This window comes from Haliotis asinina, chromosome 6 (assembly GCF_037392515.1).
Source record: "Haliotis asinina isolate JCU_RB_2024 chromosome 6, JCU_Hal_asi_v2, whole genome shotgun sequence".
Classification (NCBI taxonomy): Eukaryota; Metazoa; Mollusca; class Gastropoda; order Lepetellida; family Haliotidae; genus Haliotis; species Haliotis asinina.
Window position 1 is genome coordinate 5,096,653 of NC_090285.1, and position 16,834 is coordinate 5,113,486.

The window sequence follows — 16,834 nt, forward strand, 5'->3', positions numbered from 1 at the left end:
TCCACGGGACCTTTGTCTTGCCTGTGTTTATTTTTAGTCCAGACATGCAATAAAAGAATATCCAGTCTTCAGGCTGACATCGGAGCCATCCAAAAAGAACTGGTTGTCATCAGCATATTGGCCTAGTTTATATTCCTTGCAAATCAAAATAAACAGACTAGTATAAAAATGGTGGTGTGAAAGCTTGTCTGGATAGTCGAATATCTTTATCCACTGCATGGACAGTTATTATGGATGTAATCGTGTGTATGCTACTGGCGACGAAACCCTTTTCCATTCACAAAGACTTTCTGCCAAGAGCAGAATCGAACCTTTTTGATTTCAACTATATCATGACCATGTTTATACTTATAACCATCACGTAGATTTGATGCCAGATGTCGCAAAAAGACGAGCAAAAGGCGTTCGAACTGTGGCAACTGTTCTCACAAACACATGCACAGGCAGATGAGTTGTTCACCAGACAGACTCACAAGGACATATGGTGCAAGTCAAAACAGGGAAACTGTATGCAACAGGGACGCAAACCGCACTATCTATTTTGTTAATCTTTTGCTATCTAAAGGTATTATGACCGCGACCAACAATCCACACGACAACAACATCTTCTTCATGCATACTGACAACTTTAAACAACTTTAATCTTCATCTTTCATTTATTTCCCCACACAGCGTTCCCACCCTGACATGTGCAGATTACAGTAGTATATCTTCTTACCGGACTCATCAGCAGGGCAAATGTTGTGAGATGTCTGCAAGAACATTCAGTGTAGTTTTCAGCTCTAAATGTAGCGTTGCATCCATCAGTTTGCCAGTTACTGGAAAGATAAACGGTGCTTTATAGGCAGTCAATTTCTACAGGAAGAACGCAATTGATTTGAGCCATTTTTCTCAAACATTTCATCTGTTCAGTTTGCGTGTGTCCACGGCTGAGGCTTTGTTTACGCCAATGATACCTAGTGTCACGAAACTGACATACACGAAAGATGCCCTGATCAGAGAATGAGTTGCGTTTAATGCCACTATAACCGTATTTCAAGAGTCGCGTTACTATGCATACACGACAAACATCCAGCAAATGCAGATTCTAGAAGAATACCAGTAATATCAGATTTACCTCGGTTTTTGGAAGAAGGAATTCTACTATGTACAATGTATTGTCAAATCCCACAGGTTCCAGCTACGTTGTCATTGCTCTTTCATATTCATGTTTCCAAGGATCAAAGTCAATTTCATTATAATAAAACATGCGTACCCCGTTGATATGTTGAGGAAAACGCACTGTCCAGTTGCAGAATCCAGTGATTCCTGAAACAGGACAATTAATCCTTTTAGAACACTTCTACAATGCACTACAGCGAATTTACTGATCACCATGGTACTAGATCAATAACATCGTCAACAGAAACGGGTAGATAACTTTAATAGTTCAATACATGCAATGTGCTATTGATGGTTACATATTGGAAAATAATTTTATGACCAAGTAAACAAGGGTTTTAACGAAGGGACGATATAGAGAGAGTTTGTTTCGACTGATATGTACAACAAGGTGATCAGAACCAAAAGGGTTCGTTACTTCCATCAGTTCGTTACATCCATAAGTGCGTTATACGCGTATTCGCCATAAACTTATGAAGATTTATTGACTACTAACGTTTTGCAGTGTTGCTAATTAAAATTGATATTTTAAATTTTCTAATCTGTCTATATACACGTAATTACGTCTTACATTAGTATGGGTGAAGGTCAGTTTTAACGGCGGATCAAGCTCTTCCTCTTTGGGAGGAAACAGATTGAAAGCAAGGACATCTCCGTTGACCACCATGTTTGACGAACTATTTTCACTGGAAACAGAAAATGGTCGACAGTCACATACTTTCCTTTAAATTTTATGTTTCGCTTATGTACCGTACAATCTCTTTGGTTTTCTGTCTTTTGAATCTGTCCTGTAGATAAGTGTTTGTTCTGTGGTGTATTAGCCTGAGCAACTGGAATCATATCATAAAAGTTCTTCGTCGTGACTTATTTTCATTCCCTAAAATACTTTGGTCCTTTAATTCAATGACATGTTTTGTAGACAATATTTCAAATTTGTAACTCATTTTTTATCAATTGATGTAGATAGTAGATAAAATTAAAAATCTGTATCCCTTCAATCTTAATTCAGTGAAGTGTTCTTTAGATAAAATTTCAAATTTGTGACTCTAAATTGTTTATTCATTGAAATGTTCTGTAGATAAAATTTCGCATTTGTAACTCTTCAATTTTATTTCACTGAAAAGTAACTCTTTACTTTTATATATTCCTTCAAGTGGTCTGTAAATAAAATTTCAAATTTGTAACTCTTCAATATTAATCAATTGAAATGTTATGTAGATAGAAGTTTAAATGCGTGGTATATGACGCTGCTTCTTCAGAGTGACTTCATGTGAAGAAAGTAACGCCGACCTTACCTGAGCCCGTTACCGGAAGGTTTCTGAAGCTCTGTTCCCTCGGGAAGTAGAGATGATATATTCCTGTAGTAGATGGCACTGAAGCGGACCGATGTATTTCCTGAAACATGTGTTTCCACAGAAGGAAGCAGTGGGCATTGTTTCCTGAATGATAATTTTCCCATGATCCATGTATTTGAATGCAGAAAAAAAACATCATATGAATGACTTAAAAGCCCATCTATAATTATCGCAAGTCATATTGCTTTTGAACAAATATTCCTCTACCAGAACATGAAAGAGTGTATATACGATTGGCGAAACTATTTAGACATAATTTACAATCTTGAAGATGTTTGGATCGCCTGACAGTAAAAGTATTCGGATGTCACTTCGTAGACATGGGTTTGATTGCCAACATGAGTACAATATGTGAACCCCATTTATGGTGCCCCCGCTGTGGTATTGCTGAAATATTGCTAACAGCAGCATAAAACTAAACTCACTCACACATCTGCAGTTATGTCATGTAACTATCCTCCAACGTAAGGGTAAAGTGTCAAATAGGCTTTAAATTTCATCTGAAGTACAAGGTTACTATGATTTTCTGTGTCATGCATACATTCATGACAATACCTGGCAACTTCTCTAACGCTTCGCTTGTAAGTATAAGAGAACTGCTGGTTGTCAGTGTGTTGTACTGAGGCCCTTGCTCTGGGAACACGATGTCTTCTATGGTGATCGAACTCCTCTTACCAACTTGCAAGGCTTCGGAAGCAATGTTTGCAATTATTAATTAATCCATTATTTAAGAAGGAAAGCATGTGTACAAATGCAAATCATTTGATAGACTGTGATTTATACCAGGAAATAATGCAATGGAAGCTTTCAAAACCGGCATCTGCCCAATCCGGCAAGTTGTCATCACTGACATAAAATCTCAGGCCCATCCCTGGCTTGTACATATATCATCAGCTCTACGTTCCGGCACATTGTCTAAACCGGATTATTTCTTCAGTCACTATGAGTAGAGACAGGCAGACACACGCACACACACACACACACAGTCGGTATAGTCAGCTTCCACTGTATTTGCATCACTTCTTCAGAGCCGTCAATTACAATCTGTTTGCTCACTATTTGTTTGTTAGAGAGAGACTCGATCTACCTATGTTTGGAGATGTGAATGTCTCCGTTTCTCCGTCGTCGAGGCTGTCGGTAGCCACCTCCGTGACGTTGTCCACCAGCTCCAACACCGTGGTGGGTGTGGCTTGTGATTCCTGGATTGGCATAAAAATATCTGTTTAATATGACCATATTATCACGTCGGCAATAAGAGGTAACTCACCTTAAATCGTTTTCAAGGATACGCAACCATTAACGATGTAGAAAGAACGTTACAGTTTTATTCAATATGTAAAATCTGACAAAAATGGGCGTGGGACTGACAAATGTAGAAACATAATCAGGTCCACTATTCGAACATACAATTGACGTTTTGAAGCGCCATATGACAAAACTTGTATCCCTTAATCCCTTATAGACCCGTTGTTGTGAACCCGTGAAGATCCGGGTTAGAACTGGTCTTCAGTAACCCATGCTTGTCGTAAGAGACAACTAACAGGATCGGGTGGTCAGACTCGCTGCCTTGGTTCACACATGTCATCGTATCCCAGTTGTGTAGATCGATGCTCGCGATGTTGATCACTGGAGTGTTTGATCCAGACCGCCGTTATATATTTGGAGTTTTGCAGAGTGCAGGTTTCAACATCAACCTTCAATGAAGGCTATAGAAATTTTTGTGTTTGAAAATATGTATTGCTCCAGCGAGGTTGAGGTGTCGGGATCGAGCTCACCTGTGATCAGGCTTAAAAACCTTGGCGTCACCCTCGTGTTGTGCAGACTCTTTCCGTGTTGTCAACCCCCCGCCCAGCTAAACAAGTATCCCATAATAACCAACCTGTACATTTTTCCACTTGTCGACTGTCGTTGAATCGAGAATGTTACTGGCGCTTGCAACAAAGCTCTGAAACAAATAAAGAACAGAATGATCTAAAGCAAATTGTGAACACAGAAATATTGGACACTGACACTGAAGACCAAGAATTACAGTTTGCTGGTAAGAGACTGACCCGTGTGAGTTTCTAATACAAAGCAACTAAAAGGAGTGAGCATGGTTTTCCGCCACTTTTAACAATATTCCGGCAATAGCAATAGCTGGGGACACCAGCAATGGGCTTCACACATTGTGTCCATGTGGAGAATCGAACCCAGGTCTTAGCTGTGAAAATGGTACCCATTCAAATTTCACGTCATACACCAATCATCTTTCAAGAGCGATTTTTCTACAAAACTATGACCAACAGGAAATGGAAGTGGTGATGCACTCTCAAAACATTCGTTATTATCATACCAACATAGAGTGAATCCGATATATCTCCCATATTTTTCAGTCATAACTTTGAAATGAAGTTCCCCTACTTTTTTAAAGAGTATAGTTGAATAACAAGCGAATACCTTCCTTCGTTAGACACTCGTTTTGATCACGTAATTGAAAACGATAGAAATATACCGTACACAAATATTGCGGCATTAATCCTCAAACAGTTGCAGAAGAACACAACAATGTAGAGCAGTTTTGTAACTGAAATGTATCTGATGCGAAACCTTTGTGAACTGTTTCGTCTCATTCTTGTTCTCTGTGATGTTACTCTCCTTGGAAATATTCAGAAGCCGATCCAGGGATTCTGACACAAGCCCAATCTCCTTGCTGCCGAGTTCCGCCGGTTTTGTGTTGGCCGAGAGAGTCTCAGCAACGGTAGATACCTTAGCTACCTGCACTCCGTCCTCAATCCACTCAATCTGTGAAATACATTCAGTTAACCGGCATAACATGGCGGGTTCTTACAGCATTATATAGAGACGAATATGTGACTTTAGTTTTACAACGCATCCAGTAATATTCCTGCTACATGTCGGCGGTTTTCAAGTAATCGGGTCTTGACCAGAAAACCAAGTGATCAACAGCATGAACATCTATCTACACAACTATGATACGGTGACGTGTCAACACCCGATCCTGTTAGTCTCCTCTTACGACAAGCAAGGGTTACTGAAGATCAGTTCTAACCCGGATCTTCACGGGTACATATGTAGACGAAAAGAGTAGGTCCGAAGGTTTGAATTAAACAAAAGCATAACGATTACATACTGAAAACAATGCCAATTTCATGTTTAAAAATCCGTTTGGAAAGCATCACCATTGTAATAAGATTGCATAAGATTTCGGTTTTGTTTAATGTTTAGCCGCAATCAAATAGGAAGATACGCCGAAATCCCAATATATGTATTGTAGGTACAGCCATTGTTGTTAGTGTGTTTAATGTTTAACGCCACAGTTAGTAATATTCCGGCTATGTGGCTGTAAAGAATCCAGCGATAGATAGCAAGAGCATCGCTCTACGCTATTGGGAGACGATGACATGTGTCAACCAAGTTAGCCTGACTACGTACGTTACCTATTATACCTCTGTTGTGATGGCAGAGGCAGTTGCATAGGTAATTGTCTTGGTTATCAAACACGGGGCTAGTTGCAATATTAATTCCTTCATTCACTTTGGAGAACATATCTGGTGCAAGCAAAGAAATGCCACACCATCGGAACACGGTGAAGTATTCAGGCCCACATTCGTCACGTTCTTCCGGTAATAATATCTTCCCTCTAACACCTACAGTTATTTTACTAATGCATGTCTACATAGTTTGAACCAGAAATACAAAATATGTACATGGACTTACATCATCAAGGACCTTTTCTATGGTGGAACTCACACATTGGCTTCTGTTGACTTCCATCCAAGACCCATCAACACTGCAGGACCGACTCATCACACCTGTGCAAGGAACATTTGAATTCAAATTGTTGTGTATACTACCATGTGTGATGTAGACATATACCTCGCGCAGCATAAACAGCTAGTGCCTACGTATTTACAGATTTAACTAACAGACTGCGCCAAAGTGGGTAAAAAAGGCCTTTTCCGGTTAAACGCATTATGTTAGAAAGCGGACGTAAAATCCCCAAATCATCATCATCATCATCATCATCATCATCAGTAGCAGCATCATCAGTAGAAGCATCGAATAGGACATCCAAGGAAGAACTGCTTCCTCGAGCCCAACCAGAAACAGAAAGTTTGTTTTCCAGACCACCAGGGCCTTTGCTATTTGGGTGTCACTTTCATAACTCCCCTACCTACCTGTCTCTCCATCAGTACAGGGAACCTCTACGGTAGTCCCTGCTTGTGTAGCCTGCCACGCCCCCTCCTCATCACATCGAATTATGGCCGCTGGAACAATATTTAGGCAATATTTTCATGAACAATATCAACAAAACGAATTCAGTGATAATCTAAGGTTGTGGTAACGCTGACATCTTGTTATCGGCACCAATTATCTCGCTTTCTGAGTATAACGTCAATGTTGAGCATTAACAAACCGAATAATTGTTATTATCCATCAAGAAACATTCCATTATTCCATTCCATCCGCAATGCAATAAATTAGTTTAGTTCATAATATCGGTTACAAAATGTATCAGCTGCTTTCATATATTAATCAATGAATACCTCAATTTACAGAATTGTACAAATCTGACTGTATCATTACTGAGTGCGGCGTAAAACTAAACTCGCTGTTTGTGAACAGTTGAGTCCAGAGCAGACAATACAGTGACTGTCACCATGCGACACGATGACAAAACAGGCATTACTGAAAGACCATCAAAGAGTGGAGATGCCAGGTGTTGATAACAAGGTGAGCGTACCCAACGCAGGAAGTTTCACCCGTCATACGCATTCAAAGTTCACATATTATATAAAACTGTTAGGTTGTAGTTTGGAAAGTATGATATTGCTGGTCTCATGTGGTGTTCATCGTTAGGTATCTGGGCAGCGGTGAGACTCATTTGATAGACCTGGCAGCAGTGTGCAGCATGTATCTCTGATGTAAGCCTGTATCGTATAAATAACCACGGTTCTTCAAGACGAAGTTGTTCTTCTTCCATATAACAGAACCAAATCATGGAAAGACATCCATTCTTCGGAACCGAGACCACTCATGATCGTATCACATCATGTCATCTTAACATAAGCACTAACTGCCTGGTGTTAATATCAGACGTCAACATAAGACTCACGCTGTAGGATGTATACAGTTGTCACGGCACTGAAATCCCCACGACCAACATCGTTCTCTCCCCTACATGTGTAATTGGCGTCTGAGCCGATGGTGTCCGGAACACTAAAGGTGCTGAATGTTGACTGGTCTAGAAATGATTGAGTGAGGGAATATCATGGGGATCTGTATTAGGTAAACCAGTGAGTGAGAACAGAACCAATGAACAATTCGATCAGAGTGAAACGAAATAGAACCAGTCTTACAATTCGAAAGATAGATGTGGTTCCAACATGGATCACAGCGAGGAATTGACAAGGAAACTGTTTTAGTCCCTTCTTTTTCAGTGTTAACATTGTATTTGACTACACGTGGTCGTTTAAACATCGCTCAACCACATAACTATATTATGAATTAAAACAAGCATTATGATTTATATTAAAACGGAAATCGATTTTAAAATTAAGATCATTACAAGACGGCAAAGAATTTAATGTTGCCGAAAACAAAATGATTTCTCCTACCTGTCTGTATATCCTCACCATTCCTATACCAAGTTATGTTGGTGTCGGCAGTGGCTGACTCTGTCACGTTGCACTTTAACATGACAGTCTCACCGGACTTTACGAAGACGCTCTTCAAAGGCAGAAGTGAGACAACGGGGCGGACCACTACATTTACTGTTGTCCTCTTCATGTCCGATCGACCACTTTCATCTTTCAGGACACAAGTAAAGGGCCCTTGAAATAAGCCATAACAGTAGCAAATCATTAGTAAAACCATCAAAACCATCGGAATGTTTGAGGCGTACAATGTAGAGTTGCGCCCCGTAGTCGTACCGGGATTCCAAGCTCATTTGGAACTCATAACTCTCTCAGAAGAAATTCTTGTGAAAAGCCACTGGAAGCAAATAGCCTGGTTTACACTTTGTCTAGGTCCCGTGGTGGGTCAACTTTGTAGTTAAAGCGTTGCTCGTTACGCCGAAGACCCGGGTTCTTGTTGCCCGTTCTGATATTGTTGGAATACTGCTAAAAGTTGCGGAAAACTCACTCACTGAACATTAGCTTGGAACTAATGAAATACCATATCACATGCTGGTATATAACAGGCTTTTCAATTTGACATCAAATACAATTTCACAGGTAACATGACTCCCTCACCGAGAGTGTATATCGTCCAACTGACTACACAATTCTATACAGACCTTTATCTCTGAACAAGATGTTACTGGCAGTCAAGGTTCCTTGGTAAACCCCTGTAGATGGACTCGTGAAATTCGTCTGAAGTCGTGAGTAGGACAATGGTACCACGAGGGCATTATTAGACGTCATCCGCCATTCCATGGTGACGTCACCAACAGATTGGACAAAGGTGCCGGTACACGTCAACTGCACCTGGGTGTTGTTTCGTGTGTACGCAGGTGTATTTGTAGGTGTACCAGGACTTGAATACACCATGCGTGATATTAGGGCAAGACCAACTGAAATGTTATAGAGGTGATGTGAGGTGACATGAGGTTTTAAGTCGTGCTTAAGAATATTTCGATCATATCACGACGTGCATGGGTGTGTATGTGTGGCTGCTTGTATTATCCTGGGCTTAAGCTGGTTTCATAGTGCTAGCTCACTGTGGTATCATGCCGCAGTTAGGCATGAAGACCCCACTCGGGCATATTATACTGACTTCGAGTTGACCAGTCCTTGTTGTACCCATAAATGCCGAGCGCCAGGCAGGGATCAACAAGTACGATACCTTAACGTTGTTTGTTGTTATATAGGTAGTTACATTAGGTTGTTTCAGGATGTTCAGTTTCCATTTTTCATCTTTGTCAGGTATGATCAATTATGAAACATTATATGCATAAATGTTTGATCGTGACCAAAATAAATAAGAAATCGAATTACATTTTACTGGTGATGCGTTCAATACCGCAATCTCAGGCAGTTATGCGTCATATCAAGTGACGTCAGAACAAGTGCAAACTCTCAAGACAAATGCATAAGGGCTGGATTCATACCATTCATTTGTCTGGTGTATACCGTAATTTCAAAGTCAACGCAAAAAGTCACGGATTAAAATCAATTACCAAGCAAATTTATAATACCCAACATAATTAAACTATGGGCATCAGTGCTGTATGAGATATCCCTACTCCTTATCTTTGCTCAATAAAGTAATAATCGGGGATTATGTAGCATTTTAAATTAAGGGCCTTCCATTCCGAGTTAACAGCAACAGTTCTGTAAAGAACATATGAAACTTCGGACAGTGATTTTACTAGTAACCGTTGTATCACTTATTTACTTACTTACACAGGGTCGTCCTAACACAAGATACATGGCTTCGTATTTTCAGGTAAAACAATTTGTAAAAGGTGAAGAAAATGCTTAGTGTGAAGAAACATTGATAATAATTGTGAGCTTGCCGCATTTAGGACATTGTACAACTCTTCTGTAAGGAAACATGCATGGCAATGCGTCTCAAGAGTTTGCGTACAGAACGACTTCATGCTAGATTGATATTGCTCACTGGCTCTTTACCCATACAGGTCAACGGATGTGGCACAATGTGACACATGGACACATACCTGTGAAATCGTGCATATTAATCTTTCCCTCTGAGAAACAATGTGGAGTACTATATCTAGGAGGTATACATTTTTTCTTTCCTTCCTTCATTCAGTATCATTTCCCGAATAATATGATATCTGTGGATATTCTGCAATAAATTACCTTGGTTAATAAATATGTAGTTTGTTCTGTTCACTTCCAGATCTCCAACAGTGCCGTTATTGGTTATAGATGCGTTCAGATGATCCGTGCCATACGTAGCATTTTCTTCGTTTGTGAAGAGCATTGTGAAGTGAACATACACACTGCCCTCGCTGCATATAGACACATCATTCGTATTAACTCCAACACGAGGCCACTAAAATCTTCCGAACGTCATTACCATATTTAGCTGGGAAAGAATGTATCGATTCTTTACGAAATGCATTGTTTTCCTGCGACATTTCCTGTCGACATAAATGGATCATTTTATGGTGATTTCATGGCATGTCACTCAGTTTGTTCATAATGGTCAATGGAGGAATGCCCTGTATGCAACAAAATGTTATGGATAAATGAGATCTTGCGTTAGCTTCTCACGCAAATTTGGTTCCAAGCAATTCCATGTTATTATGTGTTCTCTGCAAGAATGGTTACACAACATAGTGATGTGCGAACATGTTTTTAATGTAATTACGTGTCATGTAATAATGTATTTTCTCTATCAGCGCCTTATATGGCAGAAATTTGTTATAACGTATGCCCTCTGCAATGGTATTGTCAAAAATGTCTTCCCTGCAAAGGTTTGTAGTGAAAAATGTGTTCTCTGCAGTGGTGTTACATAACAATATTTTCTTTGCTATGATGTGTTATGTATCAATGTGTTCTCTGTAATGTTATGTTATATAACAATGTGTTCTCATGTCCTAAGTAACTATGTGTTTTCTGCCATGGTGTGTTATAAAACAATGTGTTCTATGCAATGATGTGTAAGATAACAATGTGTTCTTTGCAACAGTGTGTTCTATAACAATATGTCGTCTGGAATAGTGCCTTGTGAATAAATCTGTTCTCAATAATAGTGTGTTACACACTGAATTGTTCTGTGCAGTAGCATGTTAAGCAAATTGGTGTTCTCTATAATAGTGTGTTATGCAATTATACACTGTAATAGTGTATGAAATGTGTTCGCTCACCTGAAAATCTCAATATTTACCACCAAATCGGACACTTTGTTCAATTCATTTTTAATCTGAAAGAAAGAAATAAAGATTATATTACATCGTCATTGTCTCTTATAAAGGTTAATTTCCGAAACGCGATGTCACTCTGCCAGTTGTATTTACCTGTTCTGTGACTTCAGATCTCAGAGCTGTAAAATCTGGCGATGTCTGTATGGCGTAGGAGGGGGTCCATGCTCTCTTGCTCAGCACAAATACAGATGTCCTAATGTATGCTGGTAAATAAACATAAATCAGACAATAATAATTCATAACGTTTCCGCCAAATGAAAGTTGACTCTTCGATTCAGGTTATTTGTTTCCTTCATGTCATTTTGTTTCCTAAACGCACTCATCCTGTCTCGTGTACATGCAATTAACTGAACAAAATAAGTTAGGGATATTCTTTTTAATGACGGATATCTTATCAGTGTGGAAAATGAATAAATAGTCTCATCATCAATACAAAATTTCAAAATTTACAAATATCCCTGACTATTTTTGCCAAGTATATTTGTTCTCATTCACCTCATTTGAATGCAGTAGCAAACTATGGGGGGTCATCAGAGGGCGGTAGTATAGCCTAGCGGGTAATGTGTTCGCTTGCCACGCTGTAACTCCTGCTTCGATTCCCTGATATTGCTGGAATATTGCTTAACGCAATAACTACACCCATGAAATGGTCATCGGCAAATAGTTCCGATATTGCAAATATGACAAAGGAAAAAATAACATTAAGCCAAAAACACTTGGAAAATATGTAAAATGGTAACCTTTTCAAAATGGTCGTGTCCACTTTACTCAGGCATTGTACTCTACATTTAATCTGATTCAGGCCAAGAACCACCCACCAACACAAAGGATGAAGTTAACTGATACAGTGACTTGGCCGGAATCCTTCGCAAGCGTGAAACTCGTTGATACGTTGTGGGTCCCCAGGGAACCCTTGGTGACTCTCAAAAGTCCGTTAGGTCTGATTTCCACTTGAAGGTCTGAATCGTCATCTAAAACATATATAGAGATTAACAAACCTTTGGAAAGAATATGAGACCAAATGACTTGTTTTGAAAACATTTCAATCTGGATATCGGTATTCAGACATTATCTTTATTTTGTCTTCCACTATTTCATTATAGTTACGAAAATGTTTATCAAGTAGTTTTATAGACAAAATAAAATGTATCAAAAGTAACCAATTTACTTTTAACGTTATATTGATTCAAAGTTTCTACATTAACCGACAGTTTTATGACCACAACGAACACACCATGGATTACGCCCCTTTGGTGCCCAAATGGTAAACGAATGACGTTGTTACACGTAGACCAATTTCACGTGGTGCAGGTCTAGTGTGGTTCTTTCTTTTTCCTCGACGCGCAGGCTCCTGTTTTAATCCACCTTATGTGGTCGGTTCCACACTGATACATTGTACAAATACTTTTACTACCTAACGAAATTGTATAACATGTCGTCTTCCGAAAACCAACTTTACCCCCAAACTCAAACGTTTACATACACTACATGCATGTAGCTTGCCATGTGAATGTGAAGACTTTCTACGACTGATACATTGCTACATAAATCGTACAATATATGACCCCCTCTTCAACCCTCACACTGATGTGAAAACCATTTCCAAATACATCCCGAAAATACAATTAGCAGTTTTGAATATTCTGTTTGAAATTCCATCGCTTATCTATATCATCCGCTTATTCTAGGGCAAATTCAGAGAAAATGACTCGTAAATATAGCCAGTCTACTAAATCACTATTCATCGCGAATTATTCGTTATTATTTTAGCAACAACAATGAAAAATGGCAAAGAAAAAAAAGGAAAAAAGAAAACCGTATCATTTTCATAGTTTGGCCGAATTACCAACGATCGTTCTAGAACATCGTTCATGAACCGAGAATCGCTGAGAATGACCAGCACGAACGTCGAAGTGTGTTTACAAAATCACGTCACACCCTTGTATGTCCGTTATGTTTTCCCATTACATCACAACTATAATTCAAAACCATCTTCCTTACACGAATCCTAGAATTCCTCATACAGTTCAAAACATAATGACACAAGGTATTTCTCACCAAAACCAAATGTCTCAGTGAAATCTAGCAAAATATATCAGGTTTCACGCTATGAAAGGACCATTCGTTTGAAATGTAAACAAAGCTCATCACGTATTTCACACTGTTTTCTCAAACTGTGAGAAATGTGTTCGCCTACCCGTTGCATACACTTGCTCATACGTTTTAGCACATGCATCTGAGGACCATCGTAGCAAGATATGTTTCAATGAAACAGATGTATTCCAGTTATTTCAATGATCCAACATATCATAGTTTCCGTTTGCAAGCGTTACGCCACACACAACGTTGACGGCACATCTCCTCATTTCTGACTACTACACTTGAACGCTAATTACAACCAGCAGATTGTCAGAATATGTCGGACCACTTACATGCCACATGTATGCATGCACGTTGTTTAAAACAACGAAAGGTTCTTTCCAAACATCCTCCGTGTTGATGAAAACGCCATATTGAGAAAGTGACTTCCGGATAGTGTTCATTCGAACGTCAACATTGATAGACATATTTGACAATTTCGTTGAGGTGAGGTTATAACTGAAAATACATATGATCATTTTAGTTGTAGTGATTCTTTCGCATTTTTACATCTGTGTTTTCACGTGATTAATGTCAGTATTTACATCTTTCGGCTTTGGAACTAGATACGAGACCAATCTACATCAGCTGGCGGCAATTTCGTCATAAACAACGGGCTTTAACTGTGACCTGTTTAGCTTGGCAATCAGAGAACTCATAATGGCATAACATTTCCGCACTAATAGTGCGGGTTATACATTCATTGTTTGGAAAATGAGTGTATATTTTCAGACATTGATATTAAGTAATTAAAAGATCCCATGCTGGTTGACATAAGAAAAGTGATTTTTTTCGTGTTCACTTCCCCTGTAATATATAACAATACAGAAAACATACGCTAATATATAAATTCACAAACAGACACGTACACACATACACACACACACACATACACACATACACACATACACACACACACACAACACACACACACACACACGCACGCACACACAGTAGTCAATATATAGTCTGGTTCATAATTATTGAGAATTTTTCTTCTTACTTTGAGCTATCCTAACACCTCAACTGATTCACTGATACTTAAAACTAAGTTATGGTATAAGGGAGGTAACTCATCTTGGCCTACTGAGTATAGTACAATTAGAGTTACCTCCCCTGAATTTGTAGCAGACGTCATTTTCCTCAGCACTGTCAACAATGTCTGCTGAAGATAAAAGAAGGTTGATTTTTGAGTTGTGTAATCAAGGAATTGATGATGTAAATACATTGGCAGAGAGAACAGGAACTCCTCTTTCTACTGTGTATAGGATTAGGAAGAATTTTAAAGAGGGAAAGGATTTTGGGCACCAGAAAGGAGCAGGGAGCCCCAGAAAATTGGACTTCTCAGATCGCGTCCGGCTGGGAATTTTAGCGTCTAAAAAGCAAAGGGCAAGCATCTCCAACATCAGGTATGAAATGATAGAAAGGGGATCAACAGTTGTATCAAAATCTACAGTTAGAAGAAATTTGATTGATCTTAGATGGGAGAAAAAGACTGGAATTCCTTCTCCTCTCATGAAACAAGAACATAAAGACAGGCGTGTTGAGTGGTGTTTGGCACATGAAAACTTTGACTGGGAAAATGTGATTTTTACTGATGAAAGCTCAATATGGGTATATCCCAATAATGTGAAAATATGGACAAAGTCTGCGTCAGCACCGTTGTATCGACGACCTACATACAGCCCAAAGTTTCATGCATGGGGAGGGATATCCTTATTAGGAACGACCCCGCTGTGTGTGTTTGAGGGAAATCTGACTAGTCAACGCTACACTAACATATTAGATAATTTTCTCCTTCCAAGTGCACATGTGTTTTATGGAAATGACTGGATTTTGCAGCAAGATAATGATCCTAAACACACCGCAAAACATGCCAAGCAGTGGTTTCAGGAGAAAAATGTGACTGCATTACCATTTCCTGCATATAGTCCTGACTTAAATCCCATTGAGAACATTTGGGGGATGATGAAGGAATGTGTGAATCAAAAGGGGTTGACAAAAATTGAAGACGTGAAGAGAGAAGTGGTCCGATACTGGGACAGCATAACTCACGAGACACTAACCTCTCTGATAGGAAGTATGCCTACCCGTCTTAGACTGTGCCGTGAAGCTCAAGGAGACTTGATAAAATATTAAATTGTTACCTACACAACATGAAAAGGTCAGTTCACTTTTACAATACATTCAATTTTATCTGATTTGTTCTCGTTTAATAATATGAAACGCTTTAGCTATTCTCAATAATTTTGAACCATACTGTATTTACACAGGGCATGGCTCATTTGCAGGTGTGCTATGACCAATGGAAAGATTCCTTAGTGTGCTACCATGAAGATCCTGGTTACAACTGATGTGCTACTGCCTCTCGCAAGGACTAAACAACGGAGTCGGGTGGTCAGGCTTGCTGTTGGTTGACACTTGCCATCGTATCAAAGTCGCGTAGATCGATGTTCATGTTGTTCACTAGATTACGTATTATAGCTGGAAAATTGCTGAATGGCGTTAAACAAGAAACAGACAGTCTGAATTCAACACTACAGTCTGCATGTTACGTAGGTCAACTGGCACTTTGATTTCTATTGCGCAGGAACTCCCAAGATAATTTCCCGTTATGCCTGTATTGTAGTAATACTCTCCACATGCTCAGGTCCAGGTATTAGCGTATAATGAGAAATTGATCAGAGGTAAAGTGTGGAGGCTAGACTCATATTGTGGTCCTCACAACATCAATACGATCATCGCGAAAACCATCGCCAACATCCTCCTCCTCCTCCTCATCATCATCATCACCAGCACCACCAGCAGCACCATCATCATCATCATCATCATCATCATCATCATCATCATCATCATCTTTGTCGTCGTCATCGTCGTCATCACCATCATCATCGACATGGTCATCGTCACCGTCATCACCATACACATTATAATGCACTGTATGGTCACAGTTAAAATATAGCTATAGTAGCCAAACCTTACCTCCGATTGTTCGGTAGCTAATCTGGAGATCTGGCATTTCAAACCCATCGCTGTGCTCGCATCTAAATTTGCCAACAATATTCCCAATGTTTTTGTAATTGGCGTATACTGGGGGATGTATGTCACAGCTTAATCGGACAACGTCTATCCGGATACTGATGACCGTCTCCATGCTGGGAATGCCGTCGTCCTTGATCTGGATGAAAACACGTGTACATTTATCACAAAAGGTGGAGATGAGCTTCACAAAGAGTTTCAAGAGGATCTCGACGACGTGTTGCTATGTGAGTAACGTGCGACA

General features: G+C 39.4%; 1 protein-coding gene across 1 annotated transcript in view; it reads right to left on the reverse strand.

Moving 5' to 3' along the window:
- The window catches only part of LOC137286759 (uncharacterized), a 38,263-nt gene that overhangs the window by 15,292 nt on the left and 6,137 nt on the right, over window positions 1-16,834 (reverse strand). Inside the window, exons 6-23 of the mRNA XM_067818738.1 lie at window positions 16,534-16,729; window positions 12,231-12,371; window positions 11,506-11,615; window positions 11,356-11,411; window positions 10,343-10,494; window positions 8,815-9,090; window positions 8,135-8,350; window positions 7,633-7,761; window positions 6,695-6,784; window positions 6,234-6,328; window positions 5,103-5,297; window positions 4,396-4,461; window positions 3,604-3,715; window positions 3,072-3,203; window positions 2,457-2,556; window positions 1,733-1,847; window positions 1,256-1,308; window positions 719-818 (exon numbers count right to left, since the gene is read on the reverse strand). Coding sequence (XP_067674839.1) covers window positions 719-818; window positions 1,256-1,308; window positions 1,733-1,847; window positions 2,457-2,556; window positions 3,072-3,203; window positions 3,604-3,715; window positions 4,396-4,461; window positions 5,103-5,297; window positions 6,234-6,328; window positions 6,695-6,784; window positions 7,633-7,761; window positions 8,135-8,350; window positions 8,815-9,090; window positions 10,343-10,494; window positions 11,356-11,411; window positions 11,506-11,615; window positions 12,231-12,371; window positions 16,534-16,729 — 2,334 coding nt within the window. The remainder of the gene's footprint in view (window positions 1-718; window positions 819-1,255; window positions 1,309-1,732; window positions 1,848-2,456; window positions 2,557-3,071; window positions 3,204-3,603; window positions 3,716-4,395; window positions 4,462-5,102; window positions 5,298-6,233; window positions 6,329-6,694; window positions 6,785-7,632; window positions 7,762-8,134; window positions 8,351-8,814; window positions 9,091-10,342; window positions 10,495-11,355; window positions 11,412-11,505; window positions 11,616-12,230; window positions 12,372-16,533; window positions 16,730-16,834) is intronic.